Source organism: Sparus aurata, chromosome 10 (genome assembly GCF_900880675.1).
Source record: "Sparus aurata chromosome 10, fSpaAur1.1, whole genome shotgun sequence".
NCBI classification, from domain to species: Eukaryota; Metazoa; Chordata; class Actinopteri; order Spariformes; family Sparidae; genus Sparus; species Sparus aurata.
Window position 1 is genome coordinate 35276589 of NC_044196.1, and position 24134 is coordinate 35300722.

The 24134-nt window shown below is 44.3% G+C and overlaps 1 protein-coding gene and 1 non-coding gene across 2 annotated transcripts; one reads left to right on the forward strand and one right to left on the reverse strand.

The window, feature by feature from the left end:
- Positions 1–1630: 1630 nt before the first annotated feature.
- trnal-aag (transfer RNA leucine (anticodon AAG)) lies at positions 1631–1712 on the reverse strand. Its single transcript has one exon. It is a non-coding gene; the product is annotated as a tRNA-Leu (tRNA).
- Positions 1713–8200: 6488 nt separating this feature from the next.
- Positions 8201–23876, forward strand: rcor2 (REST corepressor 2). The gene is given in 14 exon segments (XM_030431503.1): positions 8201–8443; positions 12182–12307; positions 15070–15126; positions 15924–16004; positions 16273–16325; positions 16426–16587; positions 16691–16815; positions 17089–17155; positions 17354–17593; positions 18250–18330; positions 18585–18642; positions 19849–19916; positions 20205–20366; positions 21566–23876. Coding segments are annotated over 13 exon segments (1626 nt in total). The 5' UTR covers positions 8201–8443; positions 12182–12183; the 3' UTR covers positions 21914–23876.
- Positions 23877–24134: the final 258 nt, after the last annotated feature.

Consider the following 24134-nt stretch of genomic DNA (forward strand, 5'->3'; position numbering starts at 1 on the left):
ATTTTATTATGTACTTTATTTCATTTTATTGTCATTTACTGTCTATATTACCGTTTTATTTATATCTTTACGTTGAGCTCTTGTTTCCACTCATGCTGTATTTCCATTCTACTTTGCACGGAGCATCTGGAACCAAAACAATTTCCCCCTGAGGATGAATAAAATATTCTGATTCTGATAGAGCTGCACAGTGCCAGTTTAAAGTAATATGTTTCTTTTTACAAAACAAAAGTTAAATCATTTGTGTAGACTAACTCCATATGAACTCCACTGAAGGTCAAATTCCTGCATCCAAACTGAAAATAAGTAAAATAATCTTTGGATTATCAGAGAGGTGTACCTAAAGGTGTGCTGTATAGTTTTACCAATAGAAATTCAGAGTCAGAAAGTTTATACTGATTATTTACAGTATTAGGGAGGTAATAATACAAACTTGGAGAAGGTCACTGATAACTGAATAAGGCCAACAGAACATAGTCTGAGGCTGGACAGTCTCAGTTGGGTTCTGCATATTTAAACAAGTCAAACTGCAATAAAATAGGAAGGAAAAAGGAAAAATGAAGTTGCGTCTTTGTTTGAGGACAGTTGTAGAATTCAATCAGTGAAGATTTTTCTATTCTCTCTTTCTATTTTCTTAAAATTTCTTCCCCAAATTGACATAATGTGTCTTTAAAGTATAAAAAGAGAACATGTCCATTATGCAGCCCACTTTGAGGACATTACTCTGAACATTTTATGACACTGTGTTGACTTCATGCAGTGGTCTGCTGGGGAGGTGGCGGCACAGACAGGAAGAGACCGAACATACTGGTGACGAGGGCCAGCTCTGTCCTGGACTGTCTGCTGGACTCCACAGACGTGGTGGGTGAGAGCAGGATGTTATCCAAGCTGACGTCCATCATGGACGACACCTCTCACCTGCTGCGTCTGACTGCGAAGCCTTCAGCAGCTCCTTCAGCTGCAGCCTCTGACACCGGCTGTGTAAGAAGAGTACCGCAGGTCATTGATCCTCACAGACGTCAGACTGTTCAACTCTAAAGTCTTAAACTTATATAATCTAACTCTGTGATTCTACTCCATAATAATATCTGTTTCATTTTCTTATTATTGTTAGTGGAAAAATTAATGTTGAAGATGAATTTTCAGTGCAGCTTTGAAGCTTTTAGCTGTTATAAATATAAGGCCATTTTAAAATCTAGTTTAAAGCAGCAGAAAATGAAAACACTCAGTACAAGTACCCTAAAATTGTATTTCCCGCAGACTTCTCCACTTAGACAAAATGACATTGTGTAAAGAGACTTCTTTATACACCAAGTACAAACATATTTTATATTATATTTTATATCCAGCAAAGTCCCAAAGTTAATAAGTTCCAAATCATAAAATGTACCTCTAAACTAAACCATTATTTGTAGACATCTCTCTAAATTAATCAAACCAGGCGATTGACAATAAACCCTGAATATGATTGCATGATTATGTAAACCACTGTGCAGTGTTTGTGGTATGTATCAGCCGTCACACTCTCTGTAGGAGCATGCTGTCACTGAGTGAGTATCAGTAGCTCAAATGTCAACTCTTCATTTGTTTGGAATGAAATCATAGATAGTGTTTTCATACAAAAGCTTCCTGGCAGCGGTGGGATTCGAACCCACGCCTCCGAAGAGACTGGAGCCTTAATCCAGCGCCTTAGACCGCTCGGCCACGCTACCATGTCTGACGAGCGTGCCATGCCAAGTTACTGCTCGTCATAATTCCGACAGCATTTGAAAGCACCACTACTTTAGCGCGAATATGGTTTCCTTGTTTGGAAAGTGACGTCAGAGCGTCAGTGGGCCGGACGGGTCAGGGAGCGGACCACGCTGCAGGCGGTGGTCCAGCGAGGATCTCACTCCTTTACACTGTGCGATGATCAGGTTTCAGATACTATCATGAATCAGGAGGAACGAGGAAGTTGGGAGGAACTTAGTAACACAGTTACAGTAATCTGATTACAACAACTCAGTGAGCATTTGAACCCACCAGGCCGCGTGAGACTGTGAGGGCCTGTTTCACCTGTTTGTAAATCTCAGGTGTCAGCTGCAGCAGAGTGGCCTGTGTTATAACTGGGCTCATGTATTTATATCAATAATTCTGTTATATTTTGCTCTAATGTCCATTTAAATGTACACGTATCAGACTCAAACGGGGATTTTTGTAATTTCTACTTTTTTAAAGACACACGAGGTGAAATCAGGTCCTGGTGGATTCTCATCATCTGGAGGAGCAGTACGGCACAGTGGCCACTAGAGGGCGACATCTGGTTTACAATCACTCTATTCATATTGCAGCAAAGTCTCCCAAACCTAGAATTAAGCTACAGACAGCATAACAGATGAGTAGCTAGAGACAACATAGGCTTTTATTTCAGATTTTACAGCCTCAGCTTCCACTTTGAGCTTTCTGTTACCCTTCAAACCGGCTCGAGAGGCTGAGCTGTGATTGGCTGGTGAAGCATAACACACACTGTGGTGTCTCCCTCAGCCTGCAGCAGAGAACACACTGCTGCATATTCTGTGGTCAAGGCAGACAGCAACCACAAAAATGCAGAGGAATATAAATAACGTCACACTATAGGTCCTGTCAGAACATTTAGGAGCTGAAGGAGATGACGGGAACCACCGGGGCTAGCTGGTTAGCATGCTAACTTCAGAATTCTAAATATATTTTTACATTTTTCGGACTAAATAAATCTGCACATATTGCTCCTTTAACGTCATTGTTTCAGCTAAAATATTTTCTGGGTGTGTATTAAAAAGAAAGGTGACACATTGTTTAAATGTGAGACTGATGAAGTTCATCAATTTATTTAAAAAGTCGTTCAATGATGATTTATTGGATGTTAAATCCATCCACTAATGGTTTCATATATGACACCACTTGTCTTATCTTTATGTGTTGAGGTCGTGGAAACTCTTTAAAAGCTGAAATCACTTCTACACACATTTTATTGTTTTGCCTAATTTGTTAAATGAAGTGAATTTAATTTTCTCTACAAGTGTGATTGATGATTGGTGTAGACCAAAGTCAGGTCTGCGGGCTAAAGTTGGTCACCATAATCTTTCATTTGGCACTTATATGTTTTAGAGAAATATGATTATAAAATACTCAGACAGAATCTGTGCAGAAAGCTGTTTCTGCTGTATTTCATGAGGTGTGTAGAAGATTATGAAAACTTTTTCATGATCTGAGCATTGTGAGCGACACTTTGTGCAGAAATTCAGTCAATTAAGGGAACTTGGGATCTTTGTATCATTTTGCATTATAACAATACAATTCAACAGGTATTTGCATTCAACCTGCGAGCCGCCATTACATTTTGTTTTCTGCCATCAAAAGGAAACGTTTGGGCCGGCCTGGTGTAGACATTATACATCTATTAGGATTTATGTTATTGGAGTATCGTTCATAATTCATCTTACAGGGAGTTCCACCTCTCCGAGATGTTAGTCATCTAACATATGATTATTGTGACTGTGTGGGATAACAGACGTGTCCATTTCTTTGTGTGCTGATGGTGTTTAGGCAAACAAAAACCTGTTTTCATGCGTAGCCCATATAAGACGTAACACGGTAATCATTTCCATGTCTTTAGGCATACTGTATCACATTTTATCCTATTTAGCTGCAATAAAACTTGTTTTAAAGTGATCAAAATGATTTTTCCACACACTGTGGGACCAGCACAAAGGGTTAAATGTTACTCTGTGGACGCTGACTGTAGCGTAGTGTTCCTGGTTTGGTTGGATATGAGATCTCCACAATCCACTTTTCATAATGCAGATAAAGGCCCTTGTATTGGGGGCTCTCTCTGTCTCCAGCACCCAGATGGCCCAGGCTCCAGACCCCGCCTACAGTCTTTTGTCTTCAGGGAATCTGTCTCTCGGCTGTCGGCAGAAAAACTATTTATTTCATGTGTCAGTAGGGGGCGCGACGAAGCTCCCAGAGTCTGCACAGAGGCCTGATGCTCATTGTTAGAAGTCTCTGTTTGTGTGCACACAGCAGAGACGCTCTGACACACATCTACATTTCACTGTGGAGCTGAGAAATGACTCTCTGCCCTACGATCTACTCCTCTCTCTCTGCACGGACTGTGTTTAGGACTTTCTGTACATTCTCTCTGGTGTGTGTGTGTGTGTTTGCAGGAGGGGATAATGAAATTCAGGCTGCCCCCTCCCACCTCCTCCCACCTCCTCCCACCTCCTCCCACACATATACTGGTACATGCACACAAACACACACGCATATACATGTTCCCTAGTAGATGAAAGATAGGCACATGGACAGATAGAAGGGGAGATGAAGAGGAAGAACGGTGGGGGCAGATGATAATGAGGAGATTGGAGAGAATGAGGAAGAGGATGACAGAGGAGGGAGGGAGGGAGGGAGAGAAGGAGGGGGAGGAGGACGAGAGAGGGAATCAACAGATGCAGTGTGGAAAGGAGCAGAGGAGAATGGAGGATGAGGAAGAGGCCTCTCTCAACACAGAGCAGCCCTGCAGCACAGAATCACAACATGTAGACTGGACATCCGCCCTACATGGACACGGTGCTGAGGTGAAACGCTGCACAGTGTGAATACACATGTCTGTCTGCTGCAGCGGGCCTTTCCATGCCTGTCCAACAATAGGATGGGATTTAAGGCTGATTGTGTACAATCCAGTTATGACTTCAAAAGTATTAATATGCAGGTTTCTTGTCCGAGCAGGATCTCAGGGACCTCAGGGTGGTGAAGTCAGTCAGAGCTGTTAATATTATCTAATATTCCAACACTCCTCGCCAGAATGCAGTTGAAGTTCTGAATATTTACAATATCAACACTGAGAGATGATCTCTGATGATCCAAGTGACCTTCACACTCTAACAAGGCGCTGTGCTGTGAAAACCACAGGCTGGATTGTCATGCAGTATCAATATTTTAGATAAATATTTAAACAATAGATATTTACACATCTTAATATTTTACACTTTTTTGCACACAAGATATTTTATAATCCAACTGGCAGATTAACCTGGAATTTGTCAGTAGATTATACCAAATGTTTATATATATTATTTTGTAGTACAAATTTATTGAAGAGGTCAATTTTTATTCTATTTTATTTATTATTATACATTCTCTGACTTTCTTAGCATCCGTTCTCTGTTCCTCTGCTATTTCTACGTAAGACGATTTCCCTCTCTGGGGTTCACAAAGTGTTGCTTCTTATTACTGCCCATCACGTTCATTCTCCCGGGGGATGAACATCTTTTAATGATCTTTTTGTTGTAATATCCCTAACCCTTTAGAACCATTTTTACATTTTAGATTTCATACTGGTTATAAAACAATGTTCTGCATGTTGTTTGCTGTTATGAGGTTTCTATCTTGGCGCTGTTGGGAGACTGTAAGGGACGTGTTTTATAAAGACGACTGAAGCAGACAAACTGTATGTAGGTTTATGTTCTTCTGTCAGCTGTTGAGTTACATTTTAAAACGAGTCCCCATCTGCTTCAGGTGTGTAGGTGAATGCTGCAACAGTGTTTTGCTGTGAAGCTCCAGAAATGTTTGATGGACTCACTAGAATTTCTGTTGGCATGGGACATAATAAGTGAACTTGTCCTTTAAAGATTATTTTTGGACCTCTTATGCAGGAGTTTTAATCCTTTGCACACCTTTTGACTTGGTCATCTGTAGTCTGAGTTAATCCTGCTGTATCATCTCTCACACTGTTGGACAGCTTCAGTTTGATTGACATGCTTTGATCTATTTGCGTCATTAACGCTGGTGTGAGACCACAGTGAGTCATACAGCACGTCGTACATCAGACTTCACTGATGATGTCGTAGCATCAGTGCATTAAAGTCCCATTACAAGTCTGCAAAGAGCACGATCGTACTGTACATGCCACAATACAGAACATTCAGACAAACATCCTGGTTCTATCACTTCTGATTCTAGACCATGCTTCTCCTGAGATAACAGAGAAAGTCAGAGGATTCATAGGAGGGAGGGATGGGAGAGGTGTGAGGGAGGGAGGGAGGCAGCCGGCAGGAGAGACAGACATTTACCTCGACAAAAGTGAGAGGAACAGACAGATAGACAGGCAAGAGGGAGGAACGAGACAGGTGGAGACGGGGGGAGGGAGGAGGGGAGGGAAAGAAGTGGAAACAAGAGTGAGCTGAAGGGAGAGTGGGAGTGAGAGATCGAAGGGAAGCAGAGCAAGAAGAGGAGGAAAGGGAAGGGAAGGGAGAGAGAGAGGGACAAACGGAGAGGAGGACAGAAGAGGAGGAGAGGGGAGGACAGAGAGAGGAAGAGGAGGAGGATGAAAGGAGAGCTGAGAGGTGAAGGGAGGGAGGGAGGGAGGGAGGGAGGGAGGGATGTAGCAGTTGTTCATTAGTGAGGATGTGTTAGGGACTGGAGGACTGAGCGAGGGGAGAGACAGTGGAATGGTGAGTTTCATGGACACTGACTAATGAGAGGAGAGGAGGGGAGACAGCGGGGGAGAGGAGGGGAGGCGAGGAGGTGGCAGGGGTGAAAATGAGACTGGGGAGGGAGGAAGAGGAAGGGGGGAGGAAGAGGGGAGGGAGGCTGGAGTTGAGCGAGGCGAAACTGCTTTACTGTGTCACCGTAGGGGGAGGATGGGGGGAGGGGAAGGATTTGCACGTACGCACACACACACACACACACACACACACACACACACACACACTGTTGAAATAGACAGCTACACGAGAGGAAGACGGGGGGGGGGGGGGGGGGGGGGAGACAGGAAGGAGGAGGAGGAGCAGGAGGAGGAGGGGTGAGGAAGGAGATGAAGAGCAGGAAGGAAAGACAGAGGAGTCATCAGTGGAGAGAGAAAGTGTGTGTGGAAGAGCAAAGAAGGGAGGGGAGGAGAACGGAGGAGGCAAAGGACATGGATGGGAGGCAGGGGGAGAAAAACGAGAGAAGAGGAAGAAAGAAAAGAAAAAAATCAGGTGGGAGCACAGAAGAGAGAGGAAAGAGGGGGAGGTGGAGGAGGAGGAGGAGAGGAATTAGGGCAGATATTCAGGAGGCGGCAGGAAGAGGGAGAGGGGAAGAGCAGGAGGAGGAGGAGGGAGAGAGAAGAGGAAGAAGATTAAAGAAAGAAGTATGAGGAAGTAGTGCTGAAAGGAGCAGGAAGCAGGAGCGTGAGGAGAAAAAAGGAGGGGTGACAAAAACAAGAGAAATCTTGGAGGAGAAGGAGGTGAGGTGGGTGAAATGGGAAAACCGGGATGATGGAGAGGAGGTGGGGGGGGAGGAGGAGGAAGAGGAGGAGGAAGAGGAGGAGGCGGTGCTGATGCCGAGAGCGTAGAAAGAGAAGGAGCAGGAGGAGTAACAGGCTGTAACATGTCAGCAGCAGGAACTGGTGAAGGAAGGTGGCAGCAGGTTACCTGTGTGAGTGTGAGTGTGTGTGTGTGTGTTATTGTGTTTATTGGTAGCATCAGGTGTGAGAAATCCTGCCACAGCTACAGTGAAACACCCCCTACTCACACACACACACACACGCACACGCACACACACGCACGTGAAGCAGAACTCTTTGAATTGTTCGACATTTTAAATAAAAAAATAATCAAAGTGCAGTGAGGATATTTATCTGAGTCATTGTCAGCTCATGCTCAAAGCCACTCACGCGCTTGAGGACACGCGCGCGCGCGCGCACACACACACACACACACACACACACACACACACTCTAGGCTAAGCGTGCCCCACTCTCCTGCCCTTCTCTCCACCATGCATACATCAGTGCAAGTCTGGACAGCCTGCCTCAGCACAGAGATGCACAGCTGACGAATCCCTCCGCCGACACACTGGCAAGTAGTCCCTAATTTATGGGATTTTGATAGATGGCAGATTAAGAGTCCGTCATCGCTTCTGTTTCCACATGATACGACTACAGACATGTTCTCCTTTCCTTTAGACGAGACTCACTGTGGATAATAACCAGGATGTGAGTTAGCAGGGGGGCAGTTTTAGAAGATGGTTTTTCTCAAGCCATCAGGACGACACTGTTGGTAAAGACAAATAAATACTCTGGTGTGTCAAACTGCATCTCCAGTAACACAGATCCAAAATTAAGATTAGCTGTAGTTAATACTTTTGCAGGGACTACTTTTTGTCAATCCAAACGGCTGGTTGGTTGGGAGAGGCGAACGCATCGGTGCGGATGTCCACCTGACTTTTCCCCGGGTGTTGTCCGGCTCCCCGGCACACACTCCGGCTGCTACCATCTCTCCATGCAGTTCACTTCATTGTACTGACTGCGCTCATCAATTAGACAAGAATTAAGCCGTTTTGGATGAAATTATTGCCCTTTTAGCACTTCGAAGAGGACGAACCGCCGCGGACGGAGGCGCAGAGAAGTTTTGAGTTCGGGAAAGCGGAGTGGAACGAAGCTCAGGTACCGTGACACTGTTATCTCCACTTCCAACTAGTAACGTTACTCATGTAACGCGGGGGTACTAGCCCGCAAGCTAACTGGCTAGCGTTAGCATCCCCAACGACCCAACTCGGTTTGACTTCAGGCTGCAGTTTGCTGAGGGGGGAACCGTCGCCTGCTTCTTATTGTTCAGCCCCCAGAGCTCAGTCGGACCGGTCCAACAGTACCGTCTGCTGCTCAGCGTCCTGGAAGAGACACAACTGGAGTTTAATGACCAGAGAGCGAGTTTCTGAAGCAGCAGCGTCCGTAGAAGAAGAAGTAACTGCAGGCGAGCGAGCGGAAAACAAAAGAGTCCGGAGCCTGAACACAACACGGCTCTGCTGGGGACCGTGAACGGATCCGGCTCGGATCAAGAGTCCAGCGGCTCTGATGTGATGTGACGTTTAATGATGAACTCAATAGTTAATTTACACCATTAGGAGGTTTAGCACATTATACAGTTAGACTTGAGAAGAGTCACTGTGATGATCAAACAAAGCTGCACGAGCTGACTAAACTTAGTGTGAGCACATTATTGGTCCGTGCTCAGACTATTGTTAGCTGTGTGTGAGTCAGTCTGGGCTGAACCAGCATTTATATTACATATCACATTAAACCACCTTGTCTTAGACCGAACCACGTGTATCCGTGTGCGGTTCTGTGGACCGGCTCTGTTTAACATTAAACACGATCACATCTTTATTTTGAAATGTTAAAGTTTATGAGCATAAAGTTCCTCGTGGTGCTGAGTACGTCACGGAGCATTACAGGCTGGTTGAGCAGGATTTATCACTACGAACTGATTCTGACAGGTCCAGTTAGCTCAGCAGCGGTTGTGTGCGGTAGTTTGGACTCTTATCGATCACAACAGTTGATCAGTGTTCGAGAGATCGAGGCTACCTCGCAGTGTCCGAGGCTACCACGACCCCCTCAAACTCTCCGTGAAAGTGAACCTGGCGGGATTACAGATTACAGATGGACCTCGTCTGCTTCTCTTCATGTGGCTTCATCGATTCCCCAAACTTGAACCCATCGATAAAGACGGTTCGATGTTTGTGTTCGGGTGATGCGAGTTTCCAGTGAAGTTTGAGGGAACAGCTGTTGTAGTTGTGGGGCGACGTGAGACAAAGACCCGGAGAGCCGCAGACACTCGGACTGTCCAGCAGAGTTTGGTAGACGTGATGGTGATCTGTTAACTCAGTCTGTAGGGTTAGTTTAGCTGAACTCAGTCCTTCCAGAAGCGTCTCTGGCTGGTGGTAAATCTAGAGATCGAGGGCCGATAAGTACGTCGTCATATAACTCCGCGTCCTGCTTTGTTCTGCCTTTAAGTTGAAGAGGACACCGCAGATGAAGTTGCTGATGCGATGCTGAAAGCGTTTTATAGTGCTTGCATATGATCGGTGCTTGTCTGTGACCACCTGCCGTGTGTAATCGCGCTCTGTGCGGGGAGTTCTGCTGGTTCCGGTCTGCTGTGTCCTGATCTGACCGTCTGGGCTTCTGTGCTCCACTCACAGAGAGAGAAGAGGCAGGGCCACGTACTGATGTAGCTCTGACTGAGGTTATACCTCAGTGAGGGCCCCCTTCATGCAGGAGGGCCCTCATGTAATGATATATCGTATATATATATATATATAATATATATACCTCGTGTGTGTGTGTGTGTGTGTGTGTGTGTGTGTGTGTGTATATATATATATATATATATATATATATATATATATATATATATATATATATATATATATATATATATATGAGATAATGTTTGTGTGTGTGTGTCCTCGAGTCTGTGATTTGCTTTTTGTGATGCATAGAATTTCATGCTGCAGACTGGAAATGATGTCAAACTAAAACAGGACTTCTTTATAGTGAAACTGAAGATGCACAGAGCGATGTTTTTATATATTATAAAACACTTTATATATTAAAGGACTAGTTCAACCATGCAAAAAATACATTGATAGATAAAACTCACGACACCTTCATTCTGATGGGAAGGCAGGTGAAGTTTCATAGTCTACAGAATATATCTGGTGTTTCACAGCAAAGCAGCATTGATCCATTGATCACGGGGCTTTAGGAGACGTGGATTGTCCCAGACGAGCCTGTATGGAGCCACTTTATGTCTTTCCTCAGTGTTTTAAATAGAGCCATACCTATATATCAGGTGGCTGAGGACATATATGTCAGTGTCGCCGTATATGTTGTTCAGTGTGAATATTACTGAATACTTTTTATTCAGAGATAATGATGCAGAAAAAACAAACTTGGGATGATTGATAATTATTAAATCCCCATTAAGTCTCCTGTTTCAGTGCATTGAAGTCACTTTAGACAATAAAGTGTATTGTTAATTGTAGAATATCACAAGAGTTTGAGAAGCACATTTGAGGGAATGTGCGACTGTCAGCTGAAATATCGATACTGACTTGTTTCCGTCTCCACTCTTGGTATCAGCAGCAGCCTCCAGAGATCAGGGTTGTAGTTTTAAACACATCCAGCTGCTGCGCTGCTGTCTCGCTGTCAAACTCCAGAAATGTTATTCAGGCTACGAAACTTCCACCGAGCTCCATCTGCGTGAGGAAGAGTAGATAATGGCCGAACTTTTCCTTTCAACGCTGCAACAAATATGTATTTTTATTATGGATTTATCTAATGATGATGACATGTTCAATTAATCTACAAAATGGTGAAATAGTGAAAAATGTCCAAATCCAAGTTAGCCCAAATGAACATGTTCGGCTTGTTTTGTCCCGACAGAAGTCAGAAATATATTCAGTTTCATATCAAAGAAAACAAAGCACATGTTACATCTGACAGAATTGAAATGGAACTTTTTTTGGGGACGTTGTTAATTAAAGAATTGCTTAAATGATGAATCTGTTATCAAAACTGTTGCAGATTTTCTTTCTGTCACCTTTTCCATGTGGAGGTTTATCAGTATTGTGAGAGGAAAAAATCTACAATAGTTTTTAGAAAAATACTAATTAATCTATCAATTAATAGTTGTTTGAGCTCTGGGGCTTCTTAAACAGCGGTCTGAGACGTTAATAGCTCTCTGGTGTGTTTATAGGTGGTGTCTCCCATGACAGGAGCATGTTCTTGATTAGCTCAAGTTAAAATGGAAGACTTCAGTTAATCATTTTGGGTCTGGTGATGAACAAGATGAAGAAACATCTGTGCACTGTGTGCAGAGGTGCTTTTGAGGTCAATACTTGGCGGAAGAAGATCATAACTTTATCTTGAGCCCGAAGCCTGCAATTAATAAAGAGTTAGCCAACAAAGAGAGGCCACGTTATGGCAGGCATCTTCATCCCCGGACATCCCACTGCACTGATGAGAGCGTATTATAGATTATTTTGATTAGAGAGATACCAAGTTATTAGCTGTCACTGAGAGCAACTGAGTGATAATGGGTGTCATGGAGCGATATGAGAGTGTGAAGAAGTTCTCATGCAGTAAACCAGTGATGAATTCAGCTCAATGAAAGACAAAGAGTGCTTCACATGCGGCAACACAAGGTGCCTCTCTACTTTACAAGAGGGAATAAGGTTGTTTATGGGTTCACGTGAAAGCAAATAGCAGCCATCTTGCGAATAGTGAACAAGATGAAAGTTATTGTTGACTGAATCCGACTTCAGACAGAGAGCGTGTGCTGCTGATGAACGGTTGTGTTCCTTTGGTGAGATTGTATTTTTAGGGTCTCTGTGCTTGTTGCAGCCATGCCCTCAGTGATGGAGCGCTCGGGGGCCGGGGTCCTGTCCAGGAGCAGAGCCAAGACCGTAACCAACGGCAACAGCCAACCGCACTCTGAAGAGGAGAGCAGCGATGAAGAGCATGCCCATGGTAGACACACACACACACACACATTAAACTGACATATCATCCACTGACTTCATCTGAATTTAATTCCCCACTATGTCGAGGTCGATCTGTCCACTTCCTGTCTGGGTTTGCACTTCTATCATGAAGCTTGCAGAACGGTTCTTGCAGTAGACACACAGAACGTCTTGCCAGCTGTTCTGGTTGCATTTGTTGCACTGCTGCAGTGCTTCTTCAGTCCCTTGTGCGCCGCTCTCCTCTGTCATCTCCTCCTTCCTTCCTCCACCCCCTTCCCACACTCCTCCATCCTCATTATCCTCTGCCCACATACATCTTTCCTTCCTCACTCTCTCCTTCACCCACTGACTTGCTGTTGATCCTCATTTTTTAGCTGTTATCTCACTAGGCTCATGGGCTGAGATAAATCATGAGATCAAACGCAACAGTTTAAGTTAACTACCCAGATTTCCTCAGTTAATTTAGCTCTGAGGCTTAACATCTCAAGCCACCATTCCTAACATTACTGCGACCACCGCTTCCGTCCTCGCCTCCTGCGTCTTCATCCCGTTTAGTCTTCCGTCACCTCTCCATCTTTTTCATCCATCTTATTTTTTGCCTCCTTTCATTGCCATTCTTTCCTTCCATCCAGTCTTCTCTCTTCTTTATCCCCTTCCTGCCTCTCTCCTGCCATCTCCTCCAGTTTCTATCCTCCCCGTCTCCTCCCTTCCTGTCCTCTGTCCCTGAGGAAACAGTAATATGTCTCTTCCTCCTCATGATCTGCTTCGATCTTCACTCTTTGCCTTCCCTGCTCTTTACCACAGCACTAATTACTTAATGTCTGCCATTATTCCACTGTTGCTCTTCGGTCTTTCTTCCTGCTCTCTGTGTCTGTATGAATATCTGTCACTCAGTGATGGGATATGGTGAAACTGTTGTCAGGATACACTCAGCTTTGTTCAACTTTTAACTGTTGATAAATATCATGATATATATTATGTCTGCTGAATTTCAATGGTTGTGTTATTATAAGATGCACATTATATACTGGGATTAAGTAAATGGAACAAGTGAATACTGAAACACAGTCGGTCATGCCTTTTATAAACTTAATGAGCAGTAGCACTATTTGACAGAGTTAAGACCATCTGTGTAATGATTGAGGCGACTGTTTAAACCATCATCCAGTAACTACACTGGAAGTGAAATAAGGAGTCAGAATCAGCCTCATTGAGCTTTGCAGGTGATTCATTGATTGATCAATGGGGGGGAAAAGGAAACGCATCATTTTTCTTTCAAGATGGAAAAAGTAGATACAAACAGCTAGGGGTGGTGAAAAAAATCGATTATTGATTAATCGCGATTATAATATTGACGATTATGATTCGATTATTAAATTTCCAAAATCGATTAAAAAAAATAAATAAATCATATATATATTATATATATATATATATATATATATATATTATATATATATATATATATATATATATTTTTTTTTTTTTTTTTTTTTTTTTTTGTATTTATTTTTTTTTTAATTTATTATTATTATTTTTTTTTTTATTATTATTTTTTTGGGGGGGGGGGGGGGGGGGGGGGGGGGGGGGGGGGGATAGTAATACAAACTGGAGTCCTCCTCTTACTGGCTTCCGCTACATGGTCCACAGTCTGGAGCCGAGATATGTTATTCCATCCCGGAGCCTTTTCACACTTAAATCGATTCCAAATCTTTAAAAGGAGACAAAGCTTTCTGTGCAAGAGTCCCTCAACTCTGCTCACAGGGTCGCAATAACCTGCGATGCCTGGACATCCAGAGCTCCAGTCTCATATGTGACCGTTACAGCTCATTATGTCAGCAGTTAATGGAAGCTAATGTCCTACGTACTTCAGACGAAAGCTATGGATGATAGCCACACAAGCGCAAATATGTGTGAGTTTCTCAAAGCAATGACAGACGAGTGGGGAACAGAGAAACACGCCCTGGTTCTCGTCACCAACAATGCTTCTAACATGAGTCCGGCTGCTGAGCTTGGCAACTTTCTTTTAACAGTGAAACACTACATTTAAAACAAAGTAAAAAATAATCATTTTGATATTACAGTTGCACTATACAATATTGAAGGTGCTGTGAGGTGTTACTCCCAAGAGAAGTAAAATAATTCAGCAGCTGACTGATGTTAAATGGAAGATCAATAATCGTTAATAATTGCAAATCCAATCGATAATCGTTAATAATCGAAAATCGATTTGTAATCGAATCGAGACTTCAATAATCGGAATCGAATCGAATCGGGAAATTGGGCCGATTTACCACCCCTACAAACAGCCCAACCAGTCAAGGTCCAGTTCTGATGTGTATGAAAGGTGGGCAGTGGTAATCAGCTCCACTAACCAGAGGCCCATCACACTGCACCGGTCTGGGCTTCCTGCACCAGTTCTGCCTGTGTTGTAATGTCTTTCTTCGGCAAGGAACCCACAGAGAGGTTAGCATAAAACACAGATTCAATAGTAATCATTAGCAAAAGCAAATGTTTGTACAAAACTTTCCCGTGGTGCGTAATTAAAGAGCAACTTCTATAACACTGTTGAACTCAGACTGCAGAACCAGTGATTTTGCCTTTTTATTTCATGCATTCTTCATTCTATTCAAAATCCTGCTACATAGATTACCCATAATGCAAGTGAGCCACTGAGTGACATCACTGGAGGCAATTGACTGTACAGCTCTACCCACTCCTCTGGGAAATAGAAACCCATATTTGTCTTGTTCCCGTCTCTCTCCACAGACAGTATGATCAGAGTGGGAGGAGACTACCAGGCGCAGATCCCCGAGTTCAAACCAGGTGAGCTGGCAGCGAGGCGAGCACGACAGAAAGGGAGATGAATAGAGAGAGGGAGGGTGAAATCAGGGCCGAGGAGGAGACACAGAGGTGAGGAGGGATGTGGACCACATTGAAACGGAGGAAGGAGGGGAACGCAGGTGACGTGAGAAATGAAGGTCACATGAGAAGTGTTGTGTGAAAATCCAGGAGACGGCCAGTTTCAGATGAACCAAAATCCTTTACATAATTCTTCAAGGTGTTTTACTCTACCTGTTAAAATACTACATCAGAGTTTACAGTTTATTGACAGAATAAATAGTAACATCTTGCAGTGGAAGGCTTCTCAATGGTTGGTGTCAAGTCTTTGCTCATTCATTTAAATGACCTATTTATGTAATATTCCAATCCTTTATTTCTCATATCACCTCGAGAAAATACAAAGGGCCTCAAATACTTTAGTATGATGTGTCAGAACAGTATGTTGCTTTTTTGCCTCAATTAACGTTGATGCCTTTATATGATGTACATAACCTTCAGCTGTTATTTCTATATACTTATTCTTTAACTTGCTAATGCTAATGAAGAGGATGCCACACATGGAGCCTAGACAGAAGGATAGCTGCAAAGATTTGGGAGGAAGAGAGTAAAGGGTTAATAAGAGGTTTGATAAACAGACAGTTGGGGAGAAGGGAGGAGAGGAAGCCTGATGAAGATGCGACAAAGTAAAAGAAGGATTCAGATAAACCTAAAAGCTCAAACAATGTGTGACTTAAATGCTAAATGTGTGAATAAATGTCCCTGTTTGTTTTAATTACCAGACAGTCCAACCCGCTACAATGAGAAGGACCAGAGGAGCATGTTGGTGTGGTGTCCCAACAGTCTGCTGTCTGATGCAATGTGTAAGAGACACACACACACACACACACACACACACACACACACACACACACCTTTCCTTACATTCACTGGTACAGGCTTAACAACATAACCTTCAGTCTAATATACTGACCAAAGAATACTGATTGAACTGTTCATTCTCTCTGTGTTTGTCCCGTGCACTGCTTCTCTCTCACTCTTCCTGCCATCTTTGCCATCATTGCTTTCCCTCATCTTGTATTTCCTTTCCATGTCTTTCTGTCATTCATTTTCTCTCTCTCCTTTTCCAAGTGGACGAGTACATCCTGATGGCTAAAGAGAAACATGGATACAACATGGAGCAGGTAGAGCAGACCAGGATGAAGTCTTTCTCTTTTTCTGTCTTCTGTCTTGTCTCTGTCCCTGGTTGCCTGACCCTGTCCTCGTCCCCTTTATTCCCTTCAGGCTCTCGGCATGTTATTATGGCACAAACATGACGTCGAGCGCTCGCTCGCCGACCTGGCCAACTTCACCCCGTTCCCAGACGAGTGGACTGTGGAGGATAAAGTGTTGTTCGAGCAGGCCTTCAGCTTCCACGGCAAGAGCTTCCACCGAATCCAGCAGATGGTGAGAGAAAATAAAAACGCACTCTTAACAGAATATGTTGAACAAAGCTGAGTGTAATTTTCAATATTTAATGCTCAATTTATTGGTCTCTGTTTGTGTGTAGCTGCCAGACAAGCTGATCTCCAGCCTGGTGAAGTACTACTACAGCTGGAAGAAGACCAGGACCAGAACCTCTGTCATGGACCGACAGGCCAGGAGGCTGGTCAGCAAACGAGAGAAGGACGACAGGTATCAGATGCCATATTCCCTGATCTCCAAGCAAAACTGGGCGTGAGTGGAGGAGAGGAAAAGAGAATATTGGAGGAAGGACACATTAAACGATTCATCTGAGATCTGACATTTACAAAAGTCTTAGTTAAATGACACTCGATAAGCATCATGTCATCATATGAATGAGATACTTTGATTTTATTTCTCGTCTTCTTCAGTTGACATTCTGTAGCATTTTAGAAACAGACAGTTGTCTCGGGATGATGGACGAACTTTCTTTCTCTCTTGTAGTAATGATGATTTAGAAGAAGGTGACCCCGGCAGTGACAGTGACTTTGAGATCGATGCCAAGAAAGAGGTGAGCGATACAAAACTTAGTAGTTGTTGTTTGACTGACAGCGAGTGTGAGTGTGTATGTAAACACGTTTTTGTGTTTAACTAGTCATGACTGGCCTGAAGAAATCAGCCGAGCCAAATTGATGCCTTCAGTATCCTTCAGTGTGTCGATGATAGAATCTAAAGTGTATAATATTTATGTGGTCTCTTGTTAACGCAGGCAGTGAAACAGAACCCCAACAGCGCCACCTCTGACAAAGCCACCCCCAGCCGCTCTGGGCCGGTGAAGAAGGAGAGCATCGGGGCTCAGTACCGCCACCACCCGCTCAGAGCCCGCCGCAGGCCACCCAAAGGCATGTACCTGGAGCAGTCCGACATCACGTCCCTGTCAGCCTCCCAGGATGCCGGAGTTCTCACTGTACGGCAGCTGGACACACAGCTGGTGTCACTCAAGAGACAGGTAGATGCACTAACACACTTTCAGAGCTATTTCAAGGATCACCAACAGGATTTGAATGTGTCTTAAACTATAGTTGTCAGTAAAGGTGACTATTTCACACAATAAATAAATTGCCATTTCATGTGAGAGATGTAATAAATTCAGTCTCTCTGACGGCTGCTTTGTTTTTTACAGTATGAACATTTTACAAGCAGGTTCCAACAATAGAAAATGCTCCAAGAAAACCTCAAAGGTCCCACAGAGTGCCAACATCTGGTAGAAACTAGAACAATGATTCTGTCATATACTAATTACAATATTATATTTAATTTTCACAAGTTTAAACTGCAACTTCCTGTTTGAGTGGAAAGGCAGCACTGGGTGCTGCAGTTAAAGTCACAGAAATGGTTTCTTGTCTGCATAATTTTTTGGTTAATGGCATAAAATAAGGCCCCTCCTCCCTCTCCTACTCCTACAGACCTACATACGAAGAAGAAAAAAGATAACCTCCAAATCATAAACAAAAGACCCTAAACCCTAAATAACGAATACAAATCACTCCCAATCCTCCCCTCCTCCCCTCCTCTCCTCCTCCCCCCTCCTCCCCTCCTCCCCTCCTCTCCTCCTCTCCTCCTCCCCTCCTCCTCCTCCCCTCCTCTCTCCACTTTTCCTCTCAGGTTCAGTCGATTAAACAGAACAACAGTATTATGAAACAGGGCTTAAATGAAGGAGTCGACACGTTCAACCTGCTGACGTAAGTCTTTTCCTTTCTTCTTAACGTAGTTCATCCATCCCCTCTTTGATTTGTGTTTCCTGCCGGTACCCATCTCAGATCTCTCTGTAGTTTGTCCTGCTCCTCCTTTCATTTCTTCACTCTGCTCTTCCCCAACTCCCTCCAGATATTATTTCACCCCCATGTGGGACTGAGATTAGTCTTAATCTACTCTTTGCTCTCATGCAGCCGTCTTCATCCCTCTCTCTTCTTCCTCCTAACCCCCCCCCCCTCTCTCAGGCTGCCCCTAAGATGAACTCCCGTTGGACCACAGAGGAGCAGCTCCTGGCTGTGCAGGGTGAGTAAGGGCTACAGATTCACCTCCTGCTGCTGGCTCTCCTCTTCCCACCTCACATTCACAGGCAGAAGTCAGACACATTCATATTCACCTTATCCACAGAACCTGCCTGTGTCAGTCAGTACTGCAGAGCACAGCACTGACTCATGCTGTGCAGGAGAAATATTATTCAGTAATATTATTATAAGTTGTTTTATTAGAAGTCCCTCTGTGCTTAGGTTGTAGTAATGTAGTAAAGCTTTGCTATAAAAAAACAACAGAGGTGGCAAAAGTACAAACGTTGTTCAGTCCAATAGAAGTAGGACGGTATTTATTTAACAAGGTTCTGTTTCCACTTATGTCCGTTTGTTGGTTGGTTGGTTTGTCAGCAGGATGGAGGACGGGTCTCTGCCCAGAATAGAACCCATTAACTTTTAGTGCCGATCTGGATGGAGCGACGGATCCAAGAAGATTTTCTCACTTTCTGTAACACTCTCGGGGAATAATGCATGGATCTTGATGAAAAAAGTCATCATACCGCTTCCTGATCTCAGCCTGAAAAACTCCTCAGACGCATCCAGAACATTTCTCCCTCCGTGGCAGACCTCCACAGTCTCTGTGTAAACTGGGCTTGGTTGTCTGTTTCAGACTGTACAAAACTGATCCGACCAACATGCTCAAGATTGTGTGGAGAGTTCAGGTGCTGTTAGATGATCCGACAAGCACATAATTGAAGCTTATTTAGGCCTCCATTCTAGATAATACATATTGAAAGGAACACAGGATTTCAATCCCTGCAGTTCTAATCCATAAATTGCAGCAAAAGTCAGAAAGATGCGTGTAGCGTTTGCAGCGTTTGCGTCGCAGCTGCAGTCGGTTAGTGTGCTTTGAGTAAATCAGCTGCAGCTGTGTAGTGAAAACAGGACAAGAGAAATCAGAAGCTGAAAGACAAGAACATGTGCAGTCGTACGAGTGTGAAGCGGGACAGGCCTGGAAAGAGCAGGTGCACTCAGCCGGCCGACCTCAGATGAAGGTCAGCTGCCGCACGCATCAACAAACCCGCTCACGCTACATTCACTCTAACGCTCACACGCACTGCCACGTTTCTCTGACGGGGTGAGAGAAAGCAGAGTGTTTTTGTAGCCTTGTGATGGCAACACATTGGTTGTGAGTGATGTATATCGACACAGCAATAACCAGATGATTTTTCTTCTGTCTCCTGACCAGCTATCCGTCGCTATGGTAAAGACTTTGCAGCCATCGCTGAGGTGATCGGGACCAAAACACCAGCTCAGGTGAGCATCCTCTTTCTCCAGGGTTAAACTGGGGAAAACACCTCTCTAACCCTCCATCCACCCATCCCTTTACTTTCTGTGAGCTGCCTATCAGTTTTTCATCTCCTGTCCATTTCCCTCCTCATCCCACTGTCTCGATGCACATTTTTCTTTATAGAAGAACGATAATCTCCATTATCCCCCTTTTCATTTGTCTCCTGACCTCCAGTCTCTGCCTCTGTGTCCTTGAGTGCAGCACAGAGTCTCTGGCTATTTCCTTTCTGACCCTGTCTCTGCCTTTCCACCCAGGTGAGTTCGTTCTTCGTGAGCTACCGACGCAGGTTCAACCTGGACGAGGTGCTGAGGGAGTGGGCGGCCGAGCAGGTGGCAACCAACCGAGACCAGAGAGACCTGAGGAGGAGCGGCGAGGAGATGGCAGCGGCTACAGATGGAGCGGCTGAGGAGGACGAGGTGAGGACACGGTCCATAAAACAAAAGCCTTCAGTTATTCTTCGGGTTTTTATGTTGAGAAGCAGCATACAGAACAGTTCAAAGAAGGACCTCGACCCAACGAAACAACATACCATGTTAGTTTTTACAAAATATTTCCCTGAATGTTGATGAGAAAAATATAAATGAGCATAAATGCAACATTACACATGACTTGCCAATATATTTTCCAAAATTCATCTCTCCTCCTCAAAACACCTCTGGAAGGCTTGAGTAATAGTTAAAGGGGTAGTTCAACATTTTGGAGCATAAAGACATGAGGCGAGGGCAAAGAGCCCGCCGGAGTCATCGGTTAAAGCTACAAATAAACTAAAGCAACAAACGTTTCTGAAGCTCACGTTGGTTCCTGTTTGTCTCACCTGCACTCAAACAGAGACAAGGTAGATGCTTTAACCTCTTTACCTGCACAGTGACTGTGTCATCACTGCCACATCTGGACCAGAAACTGAACAGAAATCAGAAATTTGATATACATGGATTTAGCATTTTAGTGTGTTTTTTATGTTTGGAAGCAGAGGACAACAGGGGCTGTGTACAGTCTTGATGCTAAGCTAACCTAACACAGAAAAAGACATTTAAGCAGGTCTTCTCATGTAACTCCTGGGCTTATTAGTGCAATAACACATTTGTGTTGTCACCTTTTTTATAGAATGCTTTAGAAATGAGCACCAAAACCAGAAAAACGTTTCACGTCTCGTCCAGAAGGATTCTTCAGTTCTGAAAAGTGGAATTCATCTGTGAAGACTATCTTGCTGAACAAAACAATGATGATGTGTTTGCCACAGAACTTATTTTCTGTAATAATCCACAATGCTACACCGCTCATTCAGGTGTATCGGCACCACACGTGATCGCTCAGTGTCCCGACTTACTTCAGATACATAGAAAAGCTTACGAGACGTCGGGTCTGTCGTCACCACGACCATCGACTTCATGCTGAAGGTTCAAATGCTTGTCGTTGCTCTGAGTGACTGAAGTGGATGTAATGGTGACTGTGTGGAGTCAGAAGGAAGAGAAGGAGCAGGTGGTGGTGTCTGGTGTTGTGAGACACCTCCTCCTCTTCATCATGGAGCTAATATGACGTGTCTCTCCACCTCTCTCTTCTCCACCTGTCTTCCTATCTCACCTCACCTCATCTTCCTCCTCCTCCCTCCCCTCAGGTCAAAATGGAGGACTCTCCCTCAGATGCTGCTGGCGGCTCCTCTCCGCCCTCCTCCACTCAGACCCCCTCCAACCTCTCGCAGCCCCCTCCGCTGCTGCGCCCCGCCCCTCCCTCAGCTCCACCCAGCCTCCTCCGCCAGCCTCCACCGCTGCAGACGCGCCCACTTCAGAACCGAGCGCCCCACAACCACCCTCCGCCTCCGCTCATCCGACCCGCTGTGACGACCTCCTCCTCATCCACCGGGAGCTCCAACCTCAGGGCTTCACCTCCCAACTCCTCCTCCACTGCAGGGCAGATGCCTCCATCGCTGGTCGGGCTCAAAGTGGAGCAGCCCAACTCGCACTGATACACACAGATAACAGTAATGGCACGCAACACACACACACACACACACACACACACACACACCTGCAAATTAGCATGCAGACCCCATCGTTCAATCGTTCCCGGGACCATCACACATCACATGACACTCAGGTCCATCAGGTGACATCACAGCTCTTAAAATGTGGCAGGAAGAGTGTGAGGGGACCTGCAGGTCCACTTTGTAAGGCCCTTTACTGTACTAACAAACACCTACCTCCAGACCAGCGTTCTCTAGCATAAAACACACACACACACACACACACACACTACAAACAAGCTTTGAGCTTAAAACAAACACTATCTGCACACACCTCCCCAGAGAAAACTAGAAAGAGACACTGGATCGTCAAGCTGTCGAAGAAAGCCATGACCACACAGAGCTAAACCACCTGCCTGTTTCCATGGCAACTGCTGAACATCTGGAAAGCGGAGGAGTGTGGTTGAACACACACACACACACACACACACTATATATATATCTATAGTGTAGGTTCCACTGGGCAGGTATCAAGTCATCCAAACAACCTTCAGGAAAATGAAATGATGAGTAAACGAGGGAAAGGAAAGATGGAGGAAGAGTTTCTCACATCTGAGCCGAACCTGAGAGGTCGTGCAGATGATAAAATCATTCTGGAGAGGATGTGGAGAAACTTGCCTTTTCCTGTTGAGCTCTGCTTTAAAATTTGACCCTCAGAGGAGTTAAAAAGGTACTTTTGCAAAGAAATCAGACTGAGTGTTTTGTTGGTTCAAAAATGGAAAAAGAAGCAGTAGAGGTCCCTCCTCTCGCTCTGTCATAGCCATGTATTACTAGTGTTAACTGGAGTGATGTTTTCCTTTCTTTGTTTTGACTAGACTTTAAAGTGAGCCCTAGGTCGGCAACTAGCTATTGTAAGTAGTATAGGTAGTGCATACTTTATTCTAACGATGATGATTCTTGACTGAGCACTAAGGAGAAAAAGAGCCTTTTAACACAAGTGACTGAAGACGCCTGCCGCACTCTGTTTCTGGCTGGCTCAGTGTTCAGGTCTCACTGCTTACTGTCCAGGATATTTTCAGACTTCAGCCACAAACACGAAACATTAGGTTCTTTAGAGAGTGTGTGGAGGATTGATCTGATGGAAACAGATGGCCTCTCCTGACCTTCTACAGACACTGATGAAGCTGGTTTCCCTCTGTCTGTAGTCTGCAGCTGAACTTAGCTAAACATTGACGGTGCAGACATGAGTGGTCGGCATCTCTTTGCAAAAACCTGAACAAGTCTATTTACCAAAATGTTGAGGTGATTCAGTTCAATGTTTTATGTCCAAATTACAAAAGTGGATTTATAAAGACGTGCTGACACCTGCGTAAAGCACTGTAAGTGTCGTAAAGGCAGCTTTGTGTCCTGTAGTCTAGAGCTGAGAGGTCAGAGGGCGTCTGAAAGGATTAGTTCAGCCGTCGCGAAATGCTGCGTCATGCCCGTAATGTTCCTCTAGGTCGCGTTCAAGGATATCAGGCAACCTCAAGAACAAATGTACGACTGAATGATCTCCCGCTCTGTAGTTTTCTTTTTGAACTCCATCTGCCGGCCGCCTGCTGAATCTGTCCCTCTTCATAGTCTAGTTTCTGCGTATCGATGCCTTTTCAAGCAGATCTGGGATCACACGTCATGTATAAACCTTTCCTCAAACTGTGTCAGTGCTTCTTCACTCATACATGTCACATCACTTAGTGTTGTTAGCAGAGGCCTTTTAGGCACTGAGCAGGACTGAAAGCGGCCCATCACTATGTTTGGCTTTAAGTGGCTTGCCTTTTGACTTTGCTTGGACTCTTCTTCTTACATTTGTTCCTTCCTCCAAAAAACTGCTTGTGTGTTACTGTATGTGAGAAGTTGTTTACATTGTGGAAACTGAACTGTTTGTGTTTGAGAAATGTTTTTTTAGAATAAAGAAATGACCAAATCATACAGTGTTTGTCCATAATTTTATCCTAAAGATTTACATTTACACCTACGACTGTTGGGCGTGAGCTTCATGTGCATCTTATCAGAACACCTGCAGCTCCACATTCCTGAGCAGGGCTTCAACCAGTGAGCAGCTTAGATGAATTTATCATGAAGATTTGAAAACATCCCAGAAACATCCCAGTCACTCATAGTAATTAGACGAATTTCAAATTTGTTTGGGAATTTGTGACCCTTATCCAGTAAGAATCAAGGTGGG